The following is an 18,350-nucleotide window of genomic DNA, read 5'->3' as shown; positions in this document are numbered from 1 at the left end:
CGTGCGGTGGGCTCCTGCTGCTGTTTGCCCTGCGCTCCTGGCTGCATACTGTAAGGTTGTGAATATAAGCCGCACTTTAACTTTTCACAGTCGGAATTTGGTAAAAAAGTGACGCTTGTATTCAGGCCAATACGGTATATACCACTTTGAGCTCCTTGGAGGAAAGGTGGGATAGCAATGTAACAGGAATACAGTGGCACAGTGGTACCTCGGGTTACAGACGCTTCAGGTTACAGACTCCGCTAACCCAGAAATAGTACCTCGGGTTAAGAACTTGGCTTCAGGATGAGAACAGAAATCATGCGGCAGTGGTGCGGCAGCAGTGGGAGGCCCCATTAGCTAAAGTGGTGCCTCAGGTTAAGAACAGTTTCAGGTTAAGAACGGACCTCCGGAACGAATTAAGTTCTTAACCCGAGGTACCACTGTAACTGAAAGAAGGCACTGGAATTCAAGTAAAATCCCAGGCACCTGCTCATATGTGACTCTCAAGATCATTTAGAAATCTGAACTGTATTCCCAGGGCTGGAAATTATTTATATTGAGATACAAGTCTTCCTACTTAACTAAAATAAAAGCTTGTTATTGAAAAATAAGTTTGCCACAGGAGTTTCTCCTGCAACCAGTCCAATAGAGATCCACACGTAAATAGGGTGAAAATGGACCAATGCATTACCAACAGAGCTTTTGGTGTGGCAGAAAGGGGGGTGGGGACAAGAGTCTTCAAAAGGACCCTCATCCACAAGCTATAGGCATGCAAGTAGGATCAGATGGTGGCCAAGAGCTCCCTAGAGGCCAGTTACTTAAAACCTCTCATCCCAATATATCCATTTCTACCAACCCCTTTCCCACCATAGCAGCCCATCTACAGCAAAATATGTGCTTGCATCCCCTAGGACACTTAAGGATTATCTTAGCTTCACAATGGTGTGCCAAAGTCTTGTCACTTACATTTAAATGTCTGTCATGGGAATAAAACTATATCCTCCAGAGATATACTCAAGTGAAGTACAGCAAATCATTTTAAAATTAACATTTTCACCTAGAGATGTGAGGGCTGGGGGGGGGGGATTCCCATTTTTGTTAAAGCCTTTTTTGTTTTTCTGAAAAATTGGAATAAATTGGGAATAATTGGATTATTAAATATTTAAGACAAGGTGTTCAGATATTTGCTCACTCAAAATGATTTCCAAAACTGTGCAACAGGAAGACAATTCCTGTACATTGAGGACAAGTAGGTCTTGAGCTGTACAATAAGAGTTTAACTCTCAAAGTTGGAAGTTATAATAGCACTGCTTCTACATTTTGAGTGGATTACAAAGCAAGCAGCATACTGAGGGCTTGATATTGGAAAGGTACTGTCAGATGCTGCAGAATACAGAACATATTCAGGTATTTGGCCAACAGATGCAGTCTGGGATTCTGCCAAACGCATCTCTCCTGCAACATAGTGGCTAGGCCTGTGCACAATACGGTCTCTGACTCCTCTTGCTTCTTACCTACTTCAAATTCCTCCATCTTCTGCAGCATGTGAAGAAATTGATGTATGTTGGAAATGCACCAAATCAAGAAATAAACTGGCATATGAAAGGGTAGAAGCTAGTTTCGATCTGGGCAAATTTTCAGTTTTTCAAAGTCCATGATAAATATGATGACAAATATGAGAAAAGAGAAACTGATAGTGATAGCTTAGAAAAAGACTAAATATCATGTAGTGTTCATTGATTTTTGTTTCCCTTCCCCTCTTTCCCCCATTTCTTTTTATGGAAATGCATGCTTTCTACCTGCTTGACAGGAGGACTGGAGGAGACACAACAATTTGTTTTACTATAACGTTGAAGGTTTCTATTCTTATTGTTTTTGCCTTGTCCTCATAAACTGGCAAAACCAAAGGGATGCTAGGTTCCTTACAGTGTAGCAGCTTCTACATCCAGGTGTAACAAAACCTTGATAAATTAAATCTGTAAGTACTGTCTGAATAAGCTGTATTTTAAAAATATCAGACATGATAACTTTATGGTAAACCAAGTGATACATAATGCACTTAATATTCTTAGAGTAACAGTGTGGCTTTCAACATCTAAAAGAGTGCTAAAAAAGTAGTATTGCATTTTTTTCAGTTTCTCCAAAAGAAATCTGCTGCTCCTCTGCTTCAAAAGAAGGGAGGGCATTTTCCCCCTCATGAGAGGGTGTATCTGTTGCATAAAAATTGATCAGAATTCTCTCTGGCATCAGGAATTGCACAGTTTGCAAATATCGCATTGGAGGACTAAAGCATCTTAATGTGGTTTTCTATGTACTTTTGCAAACAAAAGTTCTGCAAAGCTTAAGCCAGATATTAAGATCTCACCTGAGTTGAAGACATAGAGTTCGAGTAGGCTCATGATGATTTAAAAGTGACGGCAGGTGGAGATCGTTCCTACCAGTGCAGAAATGTAGTGGTAAAGAGTGGCCTAACATCTATCTATTGTGTCCAACCAGCTTGATGATCAGCTACATCACCTAAAGAGTTGCAAGAGAAGCGATTAACCCACCCAGACAATGTCCGTGGTTCTCAAGATACAAGATAAAGTTCCCTATTCAGGAACAGTTACTGAAATTATACAAACTCCTTCCCAATAGCTCTCTGCTAAATTGGGTCAAACCAATGTACTGCCCTCTTCTAAAAGTGTATAGCAGGGAGTGCTACTGTAGCTAGTTATGGAAGCTTCAAGGAGGGGCTATTCAGTTCCCCCTTTTAATCCAAGGTACTTCCCATTCCCTTTTAATCCAAGGCACTTTGCACTGCACTGTCCACTAACATGGTAAGTGCTATGAAATTTTCTGCATGCTTGGCTCATTCTCCTGTGCTAGTCAGGGGCCAGTAGCAACTAAGAAAGCCCTGTAAGCAGCCTCTATAACACTGCTGTTCTGTTTAAGTGGCTGCAAATGCTGTTCTACTGCCATTTGGTATGTTCCTAGCACCCAGAAGTAGCTATCACTACCTTCAGATAACCAGATGACTGCTAATTTGTATGGCTTTTCTACAAAGATGGAATCAACCAAATCAAGGAACATGAGTTGTTTTTTTTAATGGGGGGAGGAATCCATATTACTCAGATGAGTTAAGACTCACTTGTTTTTCGCTCTTAAAAGAAAATGCATGCTTTTACCACTATAAGAGCCTCAGAGGTTATATCCAATACATTTACACAACAGCATATTACTGCTGTTAGGAGAAACAGGGCCTGCATCTTTTCGCCCACCTAGGAAAATAATCACCAAATTTGGGGTCTGTAATAATTGCAAGAGAGCTTCCATAAAACTCTGAACAATTCAAACAACTAACTAAACATGAGAGAAAAGTATGCTAAATGGAGATAGCCAAAGTTTTACTGCACCCAAATCAATCAAGCCAGTGCTGCTCAAGACGATTTTGATGATGGAGGAACAGGGGGAGGCTCACTTTCTCAAAGGTGTTGGCTGCACATTGTCGTTCAGGAGAATTTGATTTGATAAGGCTCAGTAACCATAAAGTTTATAAATCACTTGCTCTGCTAAGCACAACTGGTTTTTCGAATACTGGAGAGTAATGGAAAAAACTGGTAGTTGCTCTACAATTCCTTAAGCAGGTAAGTCAGAATGCTGGACCCAAGAGTTCCGTGACAGTTGCTGTCCCTGGTTCAGCCACTGGCTGGAAGCTAAATTTCAAAAAAGCTCTTATCTCCAGCCACACATACTTTTTTTGTTTTAAAGTCCCATAGGGCAGGAGACATGGAAATGAAATTTACAAGTAAGAAAACATACCAAATCAAAGAAACAAAACACTAATGGGAAAACTAATCTGAATTACTATCTCATCATCTACCTTCAGAGTAAGCACTGAATATTTCTAACTTCGACAGTGTTTTAAACATAGCATTTACTTTCTAAGGGAAATGCACACCATAAAGTCCAGACTATACCAGATGGAAAACAAACCAAAGAAGCAGTGCATTTGCTGCACAATCCTATACATGTTTACTTGGAAGTTCATCTGTATCTGATAGGGAACATTCCAAGGAAAAGATATAGGATTGCAGCCAAAAAGGACATTCTTAAGAGAGAAGGAGTGCAACCTAACAAATCAGCAGCTGTGCAACGGAATTTTACTGCAAGGCTCAGAGAAATAAACAGAGTCTGAATGACAGGAAAACTCGGTAAATTAAAGCAAAGGGCTGAATGAGGTCAAACTAATTAGTACACCAAAAAGTGGTATTTACTTCACACATAAAAAATACCAACAAACCCCACCTCCAAGCAGGAATGAAATTCTGAATGCCCACAAAAGCATGTTTCTATGCTTACTTAATATATAATACTTTCTTATAAAAATAATCTAATCTCTTTAATGTATGCACAGAGTGGATCCCCCCCCACACATAGTTTTTATAATGTGTGAATGTAAGCAATGAAGGTTCCAATCTGAGTTAATGATCATGTACGTGTCTTACAACTGCTAATACAGTAGATAGATAGATAGATAGATAGATAGATAGATAGATAGAGATCTAGCAAATGCAGCTGCATTGGTCCATAAGAAAAACGCTCCTAAAAGTTGAGTAATACCTTTATTAAAGGTAAAGGGACCCCTGACCATTAGGTCCAATTGTGACCGACTCTGGGGTTGCGATGCTTATCTCGCTTTATTGGCCGAGGGAGCCGGCGTACAGCTTCCGGGTCATGTGGCCAGCATGACTAAGCAGCTTCTGGTGAAACCAGAGCAGCACACGGAAACACTGTTTACCTTCCCGCCAGAGCGGTACCTATTTATCTACTTGCATTTTGATGTGCTTTCGAACTGCTAGGTTGGCAGGAGCAGGGACTGGGCAATGGGAGCTCACCCAAAATGCCACAAAGGTGTGGGAAGCTTCTGAGTTCTCCAGAGCTATTAATCAGTCAAGATATAACACAAGCAGGGTTTGGGGAGAAAGAGGGGAGAACAGTACAAACTCAGGCTGACCTTTCAGCAATGAGGCCAACTTGTAGACTCAGTTCCAAGACTTAAGAGTTAGGGGTAAATTCCATTTTTACCACCCTAAATAGGGATTTGTTTTGGTGCTGAAAAAATAGGACTCCAACCCAAGCCAAAATTAGTAAATCCATGAAACTGTGGAACAGAGAAACTGATAAAAAGAAACTATTCTGTCTATTAAGCAATGTAACAATGTTGTTAAACTATATATCAGATGTAATTACACTCTGCAGATAAAACATGAGCTAACTATTTACTATTGTTACTTGCTTAAAACAAAACAAATTTCCTCCCCTTTACCCCACATTTTGATGAGCTGCATGAACTATGGGTGCTGAAATTGCCTCATGAGCCTGGATAAAGTAGTAACAGCTACAATGATGCAATGCTTGTGAAAAAAGGAAATGCTGTTTTGCATTGCGTCAAAATGTAAGAGACATCAGATTCTAGCATGATCTAGCTTGATTGCTGGGAAAAGCAAGCAGAACTTGGTGCCAATAAAGGGAAGAATCCATAGCTATCAAATTCCCTGGAAAGGAAGTTTTCACCTCACACTACATTCACTCAAGGTGCTTTGGAATCACCTTATTCAAAAGCAACATTGATTTCCTGTAAAAACATTTTCTTGTGAGGGAGGCAGTGAGCATGAAGTAACATTGTTTTATGTACTATACAGAATACAGGGAAGGCTTGTGACCTACATCATGGCTTTCATACCTGCATCTATTTTACTGAAACTCATCCAGAGGCAGAAGCAGAGCTGCTCCAACCAGTTCTGGATCCTGCCAATGCAGATTCTTTGGATACAAGTCAGCATGCTAGGGTGGTGGTTCAATAGGGCTGAGACAAAATGAGATGCTTTGCCAATCACCCTTCCAACACAACTGGAAATTATATCCCACAATAATTAATCCAGAATTAAGACACCGCCTCGTAATTGCTAACCTGGCTAAGAATCCTCACTTGATTCATAAGTGTATATTGGAAGAGGGAATGAAATCACTTGGTTACTTTTAACAACCTTTTGTGAGCAAAACAACATGGTCACTGGGTAATTTTCTGCATTAAATGATATTGTCCTTGTTGACCATTCTGGGGGAATTAGTCCTACTGCAAAGTGAAATTGGAATTAAAAGTCTGAATTCAATTTGTAAGGGGAAAAAAGAGGGACAGACTTATAAGTTGTTCTAATAACAAAAAGTTATACAAAATTATAATTGTAAACAGATCAGCCAAAGCACACGTTGTATTTTCTGGGGCCTGTCTCCCTATCTCAAAATACATTTCACAGAATTCGGCTGTGAGAAACTGTACTTCTATTAACAAAAAAAGGAGCCAAGGTCTGCCAAAAACCTTGAAACACCAATGCAATCCTTTTGCAATCTTAATTGTTATGTGTTAATATTGTGTATATATAACTGTTGCAAGCTATTATTTTTTTAAAAGGAAATCATGAACAAACAAACAAACAAACAAACAAACCCACAAACCCTTCACACTGAAATAACTATTTTTTATAATCAATTCCATTCTCCCCTAACTTTATTATGGAGAACACAAAATGTGCTTCACACTGGGACCAAACTGCTGCCTCCCTCTCACCTATCAGATGAGATTCCTTGCCACCAATGGCTACCAGGTGAGTGCTTAAGTATATGGCTGCTCTAAGCACACACACCCTATGATACATTAGAGATGCATTTACAGTCTGCCTCAACCCCACCTAGTCCTGCCTCTGGACAAAACAACTTATTTGTTGTATTCTTTCATTTGCAGTTCCTAATTTTGTCATTTGCAGTTAGAACTTTGTTCAAGGTGCTTTGGAGCAATTAAGTTAGATGCAGCTCGCTCCCTCCCTCATTCATTCATACATGACTTTCACTCATTTCAGAACAACTTACTGCCTATTTGGGAGTATGGTTATAACCAAGATGCTGTATCTTCAAACTCAAACACTAAAAGTACAGAAATATAAACTATTAATGAAGATGAACTTTCAATGACTCTCCCCTCAGTGCAGCTTAAGTTGTATCTAAGTCTACAAGCATCAATCAATTTAATCGATTGATTCACAATAACTGAAATAAACATTATTCTGTCTTTTAAACCTGGATCTTCCACAGGACTGATGGATGGACTTGAACTTATTTTAGTTCCAATGTATTAGCACACTGGTCTACACCTGATAGGTCAGGATCCATTACCAGGTCAAAGGCCTGATCTAAGGTGGATAATAACAGCAGCACTACCACCATATAAACATATGGTAAGAAATAGGTTCCCCAAGTGCATGTTTGGGTTAAAGGTGGATTGCAGGTCTGAAAAGCTTAAGACTACTGTTTTAGGAAATAACAAAACACTCCATATTATTTCTCTACTATTGATGATGAAGGAAACATTAAAAGATGGCTTTTCATCTTATTTATTTTATTCACAGTGGAACAAAACAATACAAATAAAAAGAAAACAATATAGTCTTATGGTAAAAGGAAACACAGATGGATTTTTTTAAAAAATAGTGAGCAAAATGTTGACATCCCAGAGATAAGGTAAATCTTAATATTATTATTTGTAGGGGTGCATTTACAGTTGCAAAATGCTGGAAGAAATTGAACCATCTATTGTTAGAAGTATGGCATAATAAAGTATAGACAATTATGCTGGCAAAAAAAATTAAACTAGTAAAGTTTGGGCATAAAGACAACAAAAGGAAATATTCATTTTATGAAATTTAGTCTGCTCTCATTGATTTCTTTAATAAACAGGATAAGAGGGGTTTTTTATAATAATAAAAACTAGTAAAAATAAGGACTTTAAACCACCATGGGTCTTAGCAGCACTTCCCACCTCATTTTTTACCTTTGACAGCCCACTCACTTTCCCTCTGTTTCTTGCAAAAAGAAGGCCCCAGGCCCTACTTTGTGACAACAGACTGTCTCATTCAGTGGCCTTTGAGCAATTTAACACCTTTCACCCCCCTCTGTCCTCCTCACCCAGGTTCTCACCTGGTGATATGAATCTTTGCCCATAAACATCCACAGCAAGAACCTCCCACTCCTTGTTCAAAGTATAACTGAAAGCTTTTGCTTAACATTTGATTATAGCCGCCCTGAGCCAGGCTTCGGCTGGTGAGGGCGGGATATAAATAAAAATTTAGTAGTAGTAGTAGTAGTAGTAGAAGACTGAGAGCCTTCCTTTGAGCTCCTCAAAAAGCCACCCTTACTGAGGTTTTGCAACATGTGTTTAAATTTTCAAAATCAGACGAAAGAAATACAGTACTGTATTACGTTGGCTGGCAGCCTTAGCATGCAACAATTGAGAGGCACTCTGTGTGCTCTCTTTTGCCCAGAGATAATGCCAATAACACTGTAGCACAGGTGGCAATTTGTGATCTCTAAGCACTGCTGTCAACGCTACCAACAATCTACCAACCTCTTTCATACACTACAGTCACTGCACCTCCCATAATCATCACTGCTATGGCTCTTATTACATAAGCCCTCCTGACAAGAATCATAGAATCAAAGAATCTTAGAGTTGGAAGTGACCACAAGGGTCCTCTAGTCCAACTCCCTGCAATGAAGGAATCTCAGCTAAAGCATCCATGACAGATGGCCATCCAACCTCTGCTTAAAACCCTCCAAGGAAGAAGAGTCCACCACCTCTTGTGGGAATCTTTTCCACTGCTGAACAGCTCTTACTGTCAGAAAGTTTTTTTCCAAATGTTTAACTAGAATCTCCTTTCTTGCAGCTTGAACCAATGGTTTGAGTCCTACCCTCCAGAGCAGGAGAAAACAAGCATGCTCCCTCCTCCATGTGACAGCCCTTAAGATATTTGAAGATGGCGATCATATCTCCTCTTTTCCAGGCTAAGCATGCCCAGCTCCTTCAAGGCTTAGTTTCCAGACTCTTGATTATCTTGGTTAATAATCATAATCATAATAATTTATTATTTATACCCCGCCCATCTGGCTGGGTTTCCCCAGCGACTCTGGGCAGCTTCCAACAAAGATTAAAAGTACATTAAAACATCAGTCATTAAAAACTTCCCTAAACAGGGCTGCCTTCAGATGTCTTCTAAACATCAGGTAGTTGTTTATCTCTTTGACATCTGATGGGAGGGCGTTCCACAGGGTGGGTACCAATACTGAGAAGGCCCTCTGCCTCGTCCCCTGTAACTTCGCTTCTTGTAGTGAGGGAACGGCCAGAAGACCCTCGGCACTGTACCCCAGTGTCCGGGTTGGACGATGGGGGTGGAGACGCTCCTTCAGGTACACTGGGCCAAGGCCGTTTATTAGGGGTTTAAAGGTCAACACCAACACTTTGAATTGTGCTCAGAAACGTACTGGGAGCCAGTGTAGGTCTTTCAAGACCAGTGTTATGTGGTCTTGGTGGCTGCTCCCAGTCACCAGTCTAGCTGCCGCATTCAGGATTAGCTGTTGTTTCCAGGTCACCTTCAAAGGTTGCCCCACGTAGAGTGCATTGCAGTAGTCCAAGCGGGACATAACCAGAGCATGCACTACTCCTGCGAGACAGTCCGCGGGCAGGTAGGGCCTCAGCCTGCATACCAGATGGAGCTGCTAGACAGCTGCCCTGGACACAGAATTGACCTGCACCTCCACGGACAGTTGTGAGTCCAAAATGACTCCCAGGCTGCACACCTGGTCCTTCAGGGGCACAGTTACCCCATTCAGGACCAGGGAATTCTCCACACCCGCCCACCTCCTGTCCCCCCAAAACAGTACTTCTGTCTTGTCAGGATTCAACCTCAACCCGTTAGCCGCCAACTATCCTCCAACCGCCTCCAGGCTCTCACTCACACAGTACCTTCACCACCTTCACTGGTTCAGATTTGAAAGAGAGGTAGAGCTGGGTATCATCCGCATACTGATGAATACCCATCCCAAACACCCTGATGATCTCTCCCAGTGGCTTCATGTAGATGTTAAAAAGCATGGGGGAGATGATGGAACCCTGAGGCACCCCACAGGTGAGAGCCCCAGGGGTCTGAACACTCATCCCCCAACACCACTTTCTAGACACGGCCCAGGAGGAAGGAGCGGAACCACTGTATAACAGTGCCCCCAGCTCCCTGCTCCTCTAGACGGTCCAGAAGGATGTTATGGTCGATGGTATCAAAGGGCACTGAGAGATCCAACAAAACTAGGAAACAGCTTTCACCTTTATCCCTAGCCCACTGGGGATCATCGACCAGCGCGACCAAGGCAGTTTCAGTCCCTCCTCTGCACACGTTCCAGCTTGTCAACATTCTTAAATTGTGGTGCCCAGAATTGGACACAGGACTTCAAGTGTGGTCTAAGGCAGCATAGAGTGGTACTATCACTTCCGTTGATCTGGACACTATACTTCTGTTGATGTAGCCTAGAATAAAATTAGCTTTTTTTGCTGCTGAATCACACTGTTGACTCATATGAAGCTTGTGGCCCACCAAGACCCCTAGATACTTTTCATATGTACTGCTAGTAAGCCAGGTGTTCCCCATCCTATATCTGTGCATCTGGTTCTTCCTGCCTAAGTGCAGAACCTTACATTTGTCCCTATTGAAATTCATTTTGTTAGTTTGCACCCAGTTCTCCAATCTGTTACGGTCATTTTGAATTCTGATTCTGTCTTCTGCGGCATTAGCTACCCCTCCCAGTTTGGTGTCATCTGCTAGTTTGATGAGCATCCCCTCAATTCCTTCATCCAAGTCATTTATAAAGATGTTGAACAACAATGGGCCCAGGACAGAATCTTGTGGCACCCCACTTGTCACTTTTTTCCAGAATGACAATGAACCATTAATGAGTACTCTTTGGGTTCCGTCAGTCAACCAGCTACAAATCCACCTAATAGTTACCTCGTTCAACCCACATTTTACCAGCTTCCTTGCGAGAATATCATAGGAGACTTTCCCAAAAGCCTTTCTGAAATCAAGATATACGATGTCCACAGCATTTCCCTGATCCACCAAGTTTGTAATTCCATCAAATAAAGAAATCAGATTGGTCTGCCATAACTTATTTTTGAGAAACCCATGCTGGGTCTTAGTAATCACAGCATCCTTTTCTAAATGCTCACAGGCCGACTGTTGAATGATCTGTTCTAGGACCTTCCTTGGTATCGAGGTCAACTCACCAGTTGGTAGTTACCTGGGTCTTCCTTTCTCCCCTTTTTGAAGATGAGGGGAAGACTAGGACAACATTTGCCCACCTCCAGTCTGTAGGGACCTCACCTGTTCTCTAAGAATTCTCAAAGATAAAATAAAAAGGCTCTGAAATTACACCCACAAGCTCCTTTAGTATCCTTGGATGCAACTCATCAGGCCCTGGAGATTTGAATTCATTTAAAGTAGCTAGGTGTTCCCTTACTACCTCTTTTCCTATTTTGGGCTGCAGCTTCCTCCTTACATCATTTACTCTGGTATTACCAGGTTGGGCATCACTTTCCGTTTGGGTGAAGACAGAGGCAAAGTAGACGTTGAGTAGTTTTGCCTTTCCTCTGTCACCCAATAGCCAGTAGTTTACCTCAAGTATTTTTCTCTCTCTTCTTGGGCCTCGACCTTCAACAGGAAGAAGTGATGAAAAGACTACCTGTGCCCCAAGTCTCCTCAGCTCCCTGCCCAGTGTCCCATAGTCCCTTGCTATGTGTGGCAGTAGTACAGTGGAACCTTGTGCTACGTAACATCCTCCTTGTGAAAGCTTCGGATTGAGCTCTGCTAACCAGGAAGTAGATGCTCCCGGTTGCAAACTTTGCCCTGGAATGCGAGCGGATATCACGCTGCAGCGGGAGGCGCCATTAGCGAAATCGCGCCTCATGTAACGAGCGGTTTCGGCTTAAGAACGGACCTCCAGAACGAATTAAGTTCGTAACCAGAGGTACCACTGTATTTGTACCCACATGAATCAGAAAGAATGGGTAGTGGTCAATAATGGGAAAAGACTGTTGGGAAAAGTTGTTATTGGGGTAGGTTATGTATGGGGGCACTGCATTGCTGCTAGTGCTATCATTATATATAAGATCACTTGACCGGTACCCTTTTCGATATAAGCCTGGTACAGTGTGTCTATCAATTGTTTCTTGTTGGATGGATGGTTGTGGTATGTATGTGAATTGAGATCTTTGTCCTAGGGAGTGCTTGCCCCACTTAAATGACACGTTGTATTTTGTGAAGTTTTGTGAATTTAGGGAGCAAAGACCAGAAGGTATCTGCAGGCAAGGCTGTGAAAAGCAGCTGTCTGAAATCTAGAGATCCACTGAAGACATACTGACCTGCACAGATGAAAGGTCTGACTCAACACAAGACAGCTTTGGATGACCACAAATGTTCATCTTAATTGTTTCATGGCACCTTCAAGTCTAGTAAATGCTTACAGGTGACTACTTCTTTCATATTACCAAATAGCTTACTGCCTAAGAAAGTTTATCATGAAATACATTTGTGGCCTCTTAAAGACTAGTAAGACTAATTTTGGCTGTAAAATATTGAAAAGTACTGAATTCCTCTGGAATTCACCCCAAATGTAGCAACTGAAAACATCAAGTGAAGACAGAAATCTAGTCTGCTCACCAAAGTAACAGGTCAAAACTATAGGAACCTAGAAAGCTGCCTTATATTGAGTCTGGCTGACAGCAGCTTTCTGGGTTTTCAGACAACCATCTCTTGCAACCTTACCTGGAAATGCCAAGTGTTGAACTTGGGGTACCCTGCATGCAACACAGATGTTCTGCCACTGAGCTATGGTCCTTCTTTATACAGTACACTCTGAAATGAATGCTATACCAGCATAATTCATCAGGAAGAAAAGTGACAGCTATAAATCCAACACCATTATTGATCAGAAAAGCTACAGAAGATCTTTTCCAGTCGATGGCATTTTCCCATCTTTCTTTTTGGTCATATTTGTACCTTGCCTTTCCTCCAAAGAGCTCATGATGGCATACAACCCATGCTCGTTCTATCCCCATCCCAATCTGAATGCAGTCCTGAGAATTTAGTTAGAACACTGATCTTGGGCCAATGAGATCCTATCTATTCTTAAGCCTGTATCCAGTAAATATACATATTTAAAGACTACACTCATCACCAGCTACGGCAATACAGTTACAGCATAAAAATGCTGGACACAAACACCATGAGCTACTACCTTTCAGAATACTGAAGAGCCTGAAAATGTAACTGTGCAAATGTTGAATCTCCCACCAGAGGAGGATTGCAAGAAATAACTTAAAATAAGTGGGGAAATTTTATCTGTCCCCACTCCCAGGCTAACTTTAACAGCTGGGTAGAAGAATCCACCTGTCAAGAATATAATGCCCACCCACCTGACAAAATCCATTGCACTTGCTTTAAGGTGGATCTCACAATCCTTTCCAAGTAGAGAAGAGTGGGAGCTGAGCACTCTTTATCACAATCTCTCCCAGATCATGGCAAGTGCAAATCCACTGCCATAATGTACTTGGAGAAGGAAGTGCTGACAAAATAAAAATGAGCAGCTCAGATCAAAGAATTTGTCGTCCTGTGAAGGGGACCTGGTATGACAGTGCACTGACTTTTCCTTGTCTAGTGTCTGAATTATTTAATACAATAAGGAAGACTAATCCAAGGCCGGGAGGTAGGGGGGAGTTAACGGCCTGTTTATGCTTTGAGTTATCAAGATACAAAAATTCCTTAATTCCAATCATTCTCCAGTTGGCTTAATACTATCAAAAAGAGTTAGAAATTACCCTGTGGATTCAATGCAGGTTACAGCACACTGAAAGCTATTGCTCACCCCCCCTCCTACTTCTTAAATTCCACAAAATCCCAACAGCATTGAACTTTCTGATCAAAACCAGCTTCTCTTAGTCACTTTTAGTGACTACGTACCTCAACCTCAAAGTATCAGTGGCCTTATGATGCATAAACAGCTCGTTTCCAAAAAGTTGGAATGCAGAATGTAAATTGGCTATGTGTTCATCAAATAATGCACTTTATATCAAATTCAGAAATTAATGCACATTCCACAAGACCTCTGACACCATTTGAAAATTTAATTTTACACACAAATGGACATGCAAAAAACCCCACCTTCTATCTATGCTTTATAGAAAAAATAATGAGTTAGCAATTGGACGATGCAATTCTTTATAACAACAATGGAAATCTGACACAGGTATCAAAATTAAGGAGGTGGACTGGAATAATTTGTGGGCTAAAAAACATTTAAATTACTACATTGATGGCATGTAGCTATATAAAAAAAATACTCCCACCTCTGTGCTGGAGAGGCTGCAACAGGATAGGTACAACATTCTATATGTTGGGACATGTGATTACGTACAGCCCTTCTGGCAGAGTCCATTTATGGAAATAAACCACATTGCAGGTCAACATGTGGAAAGTACCCCAAGTTTGGGGCTGCTAACCATTTTAAGAGAAGAGCAGCTTGACCTCTATTAAAAAGAATTACAGTAACCATTTTTCTTCTGGTGGCAGCACACATAATAGTAGTACAGAACTGGAAAGGAATGGAATATTTGCATACACCTTGCTGGAAACAGAGTGTATGGGTAATTGCTATATCGGAAAAAATTAACAAAGAGACTGCACACATTGAACAATACAAGAGATGCAGATGACTTTTCTGAAATTTGCCATCCTCTGATAAAATAGTCAAATGATAATCCTGAAGAATAGCATCCACTGGAATCACAAACTGGACTGGGGCAAAACTTAATGGACTGATCTGTCCTGCAGGGGACAACTTGGAATGGAGAGGGAATTTCTGTAATTGTGTTTATACACTGAAAACCGACAAAACTTTTTACAAATGTCAAGATGCTGCTTGTTCCTCTTTGGTGATACTATAGACAGAGCTGGCTCATGTATCCACAATGGATGCAGAGTGCAGAGGGTACTTGCAGGAGAACACTAGTGTCTGAGATCAAAGGTTGAGTTTGCAGCAGTGGCAAGCAGGGGTAGAAAGGAAGACAACAAAAACAGAGCTGGGTTGTAAAAGGTCACGGTTCTTATTACATACAGCTTCTGTAGACTTCGGCGTAAAGCAGCAGAAGCATAGTGGCCGACAGGCCAACTACTCAGCCCACCCTCAGGACAAACTGTAAGGTAGCCCAAGACAGCATATGATTCGATCACTATTCTGTGCACAGGCAATAACTTGGGGTGCTGTATTTCAGACTGCTTTGTGCCCGTAACCTCTGAGGTCCTTTAAGTGCCATCATCTATGAGGGCCTGTGAGGAGTCCATCCCTACGTACTCCCTCAAAAACGTTGTCTCTGTCTGAAGCCCAGTTATACACTTTTGAGAACAGCAAAGCAACACTTTACATGAGGGATAATCAACATGGTATCCTATAGATCAGGGGTGGCCAGCTCCCAAGAGACTGCGATCTACTCACAGAGTTAAAAACTGGCAGTGATCTACCCCCTTATGGAGGGTTCGGGTCAAAGTTGTTGAGTTTTTTCAGGGAGGAGGCAAAATGCTGAGCTTTTTTTAGGGGAGCCACAGTTGTTCAGCTTCTTTGGGGGGAGCCAATGATCTACCTGTGATCTACCACAGACGTCCAGTGATCTACCTATTGGACATGCCTGCTATAGATGTTATTGGACTAAAACTCCCCCCAGCTCCCTCAGCCAGGAAAAACAGGATTTGTAGTTGGGGAAAAATTTGAGAGTACCACGTTGGCTACCCTTGTGTTATATTTGCTTTGCTGTGAAGAGGTTAGGAACCCCAGCCATCACTCATAACACTCTATGGATCTGGAAAAATTCCTTCACAGATCCTAGAACTAGATCAGGAATCTCAGAGGTGCTCATGCCCTTAACTGACATGCAGACCTTACCTACAAATTAGTTTTATTTTTATGCACTGTAACTGCTTTCATGGCTGTCCTTCAATGCTCATATAACTACAAGACGACACTTAAACCAACCTTTTTCAGTGTAGATACTTCACTGAGTTGCAAATGTATTAGCAGGCCCCTATTTTACATGAGCTACACCCCACATAATATACCTAGGGCTGCTCCTTTCTCTTTTGCCATTGAATAAGTCCCTGCAGGAAAGGAAGGAAAACTGCTCTGCAAAATTTCTTTCATGACTTTGCCCAGATCCCACTTGCTAACTACTCCAAGGACTCCTATGGAGTAGCAGGGAAAGGGGGAGGGGGCAGAGGCAGAACACAAAGAAGTGCGTTGCAAATGAGATATAGCTCTAGAGGCATGACTCCAATTTGTGTTCTATTTTAAGATGGCAATCGAACTTTTAACTGGTTAACTGCACCAATTAATCGATTACCACATTAATTCCAAATGAGTTTGTTTACAGACCTGGATCTCTTGCTGACAAAAAAATTGAAGGCAGAGAAAAACTTCAAAGAGGCTAATTCATTAGATAAATATTTTCACTGTAATGCTGTTGATCCAATAATCACAGTATATTATTCTGAAGTTTAAATATTTTCTTTTCTACACGTGCATTGCTTAGGGTATGTAAACCTGGAACAGTCTCTTTCTAGAAAAGAAGCAAGTTAACCCACATATATATCTATACAGCCTTTTATATCATGCATATATTTCACAACTCTCTACTTGCTATCTCTATTATGGAAGAGTCTTCATTTCAGTTTACATGGTGAGACTGCACATAAAACTATATAGCAGTAAGAAGAACTTAACAGCAACCTTTGCAAAACTGGTACCCGCTAGATGTTTTTGTCGACAACTCCCACCACCACTGGCCAGCACAACCATTGGCAGTCCAAAACATCTGGAGGGCACCAGGCTGGTGAAGGCTGTTTTATAGGAAAAGCATTTACAAAAATTGACAGGATTGTATGAAAATCAACATTTTATGCTTCACAGCACAATGGTCCTACACAATGTGTTAAATTTATCACATTAACAGTGGCTAACATGCTATTTGTGCTAAGTATTAAGCAGCAGGAGGAGGAAGATACAGCCCAAAAATTATCATGGCCCTTTGCATGGTGAGCAAGATTTTATGAAGAAACCCAGCTGGCTGAAGATGTTGTCATCACTTTTGCTGTCACAAAAATTTACACAGGGGCTGGTAACACATTGAAGCCACCTCTGCTTCCGGGTCAGATCTGCTCTGAACCATTTACATTCAGCTTCTTACGTACATGAATAGGGAGTGTTGTAGCATGAATTTGGTTGAAACACACAGACTGCATAGCAGCTCGTAACTCCCAGGACCTGCTGCAAGCTCACAGAAAGACACAATTTCCCCACCAGCTTCCATGCCTCCTGGCCTTATGGTCAATAAAGAGTAAAAGTACTGCATGGTAGCCTGCTACACAGCAGTAAAGTGCTGGATCTGAATCTTGCTCCATCTCCCTGCTATAAAGATTATTAAAGTGCTGATTAATTGTCTCAAATGAACATTCAGGAAGTCATGATGAAGGACATTCATAACCAGCCTCTGCCCTTGGAGCACATTTACAATCAACCTTGTGCAAGGGTCTTACTGTTCACGGTCCTTTCTAATCATCTGCTTATCTAAAATCTTCATAGACAACAATGTTTTTACCATAATAAATACGAAATACACAAAAGACTTTACAACATTTAAAGCTTCTAAGTTTGATGTAATATATTCTCTTACATAGAAAAGCAGCTTCTAACACAATGTGTTTGATAAAATACCGTATTTCAGTTTTAAAAATTGTATGTTTGCAATAAGTTCAGTTTTCCTTTAAAACTAGGTTGTTTATTTTTTAAAAAGGGGGGAGGGAATGAATTTAATTTCCAACCTAAAAACAATGAGATGTATTCTATCACAGTTGCACAATGCATTTGATCCCTGGAGTCACCCTTTGTTTTGTGATTGCAGGAGATTTATTGTACAGTAATTAGAAGGTTTTAAAACTGTTTTAAATGCTGACTTTTAAACTGTGTAACCCATTCGGCCCCTTAGTGTGAAGGGAGGATAATTAGTAACAACAGTAATAATAATCCTGAGCACCATATGACTTAAACAGGATGGGTTTTTTTAATTGCACTTTACAATTTACCTCATAACAGAGTCCAATAACAGAGCAAGTCAAACTGTATATAGAGTAGCACTGTACAGGGTGTTGTGTTAGTACATGGGGTGGAATGTCATTGCCTTTTCAGGCTTGGTTTGGGAGGGAGTAACTGGACTTCCAGTAGCAGCCAAGAAAACATATGTAATAATTATTTAGAAAAAAAATATTTATATACCACAAAAAACCAAACATCATAAAAAGTTAAAAACAAGTTGAAAGCAAAAATAAATTAAAAACAAACTTCAACAGACCATTATGGGGGGTGTATTCTTCATTGTCTGCATAGGCCTAGCAGAATAAAAGTTTTCA

At 41.0% G+C, this 18,350-nt stretch overlaps 1 protein-coding gene across 4 annotated transcripts in view; it reads right to left on the bottom strand.

Annotated features, from left to right (window-relative positions):
* USP7 (ubiquitin specific peptidase 7) overlaps positions 1-18,350 on the bottom strand; it is a 71,188-nt gene that overhangs the window by 42,352 nt on the left and 10,486 nt on the right. Inside the window, exon 2 of one of the 4 annotated variants that reach the window (XM_028707204.2) lies at positions 2,348-2,499. The exons of the other annotated variants lie outside the window; for them this stretch is intronic. Coding sequence (XP_028563037.1) covers positions 2,348-2,381 — 34 coding nt within the window. The 5' untranslated portion in view covers positions 2,382-2,499. The remainder of the gene's footprint in view (positions 1-2,347; positions 2,500-18,350) is intronic. 4 annotated transcript variants of the gene reach the window in all.

The sequence above is a fragment of the Podarcis muralis genome, chromosome 14, assembly GCF_964188315.1.
Source record: "Podarcis muralis chromosome 14, rPodMur119.hap1.1, whole genome shotgun sequence".
In the NCBI taxonomy this organism is placed as follows: domain Eukaryota; kingdom Metazoa; phylum Chordata; class Lepidosauria; order Squamata; family Lacertidae; genus Podarcis; species Podarcis muralis.
The sequence above is the reverse complement of the archived record's forward strand: the minus strand, read 5'-3'. Positions and strand labels throughout refer to the sequence as shown.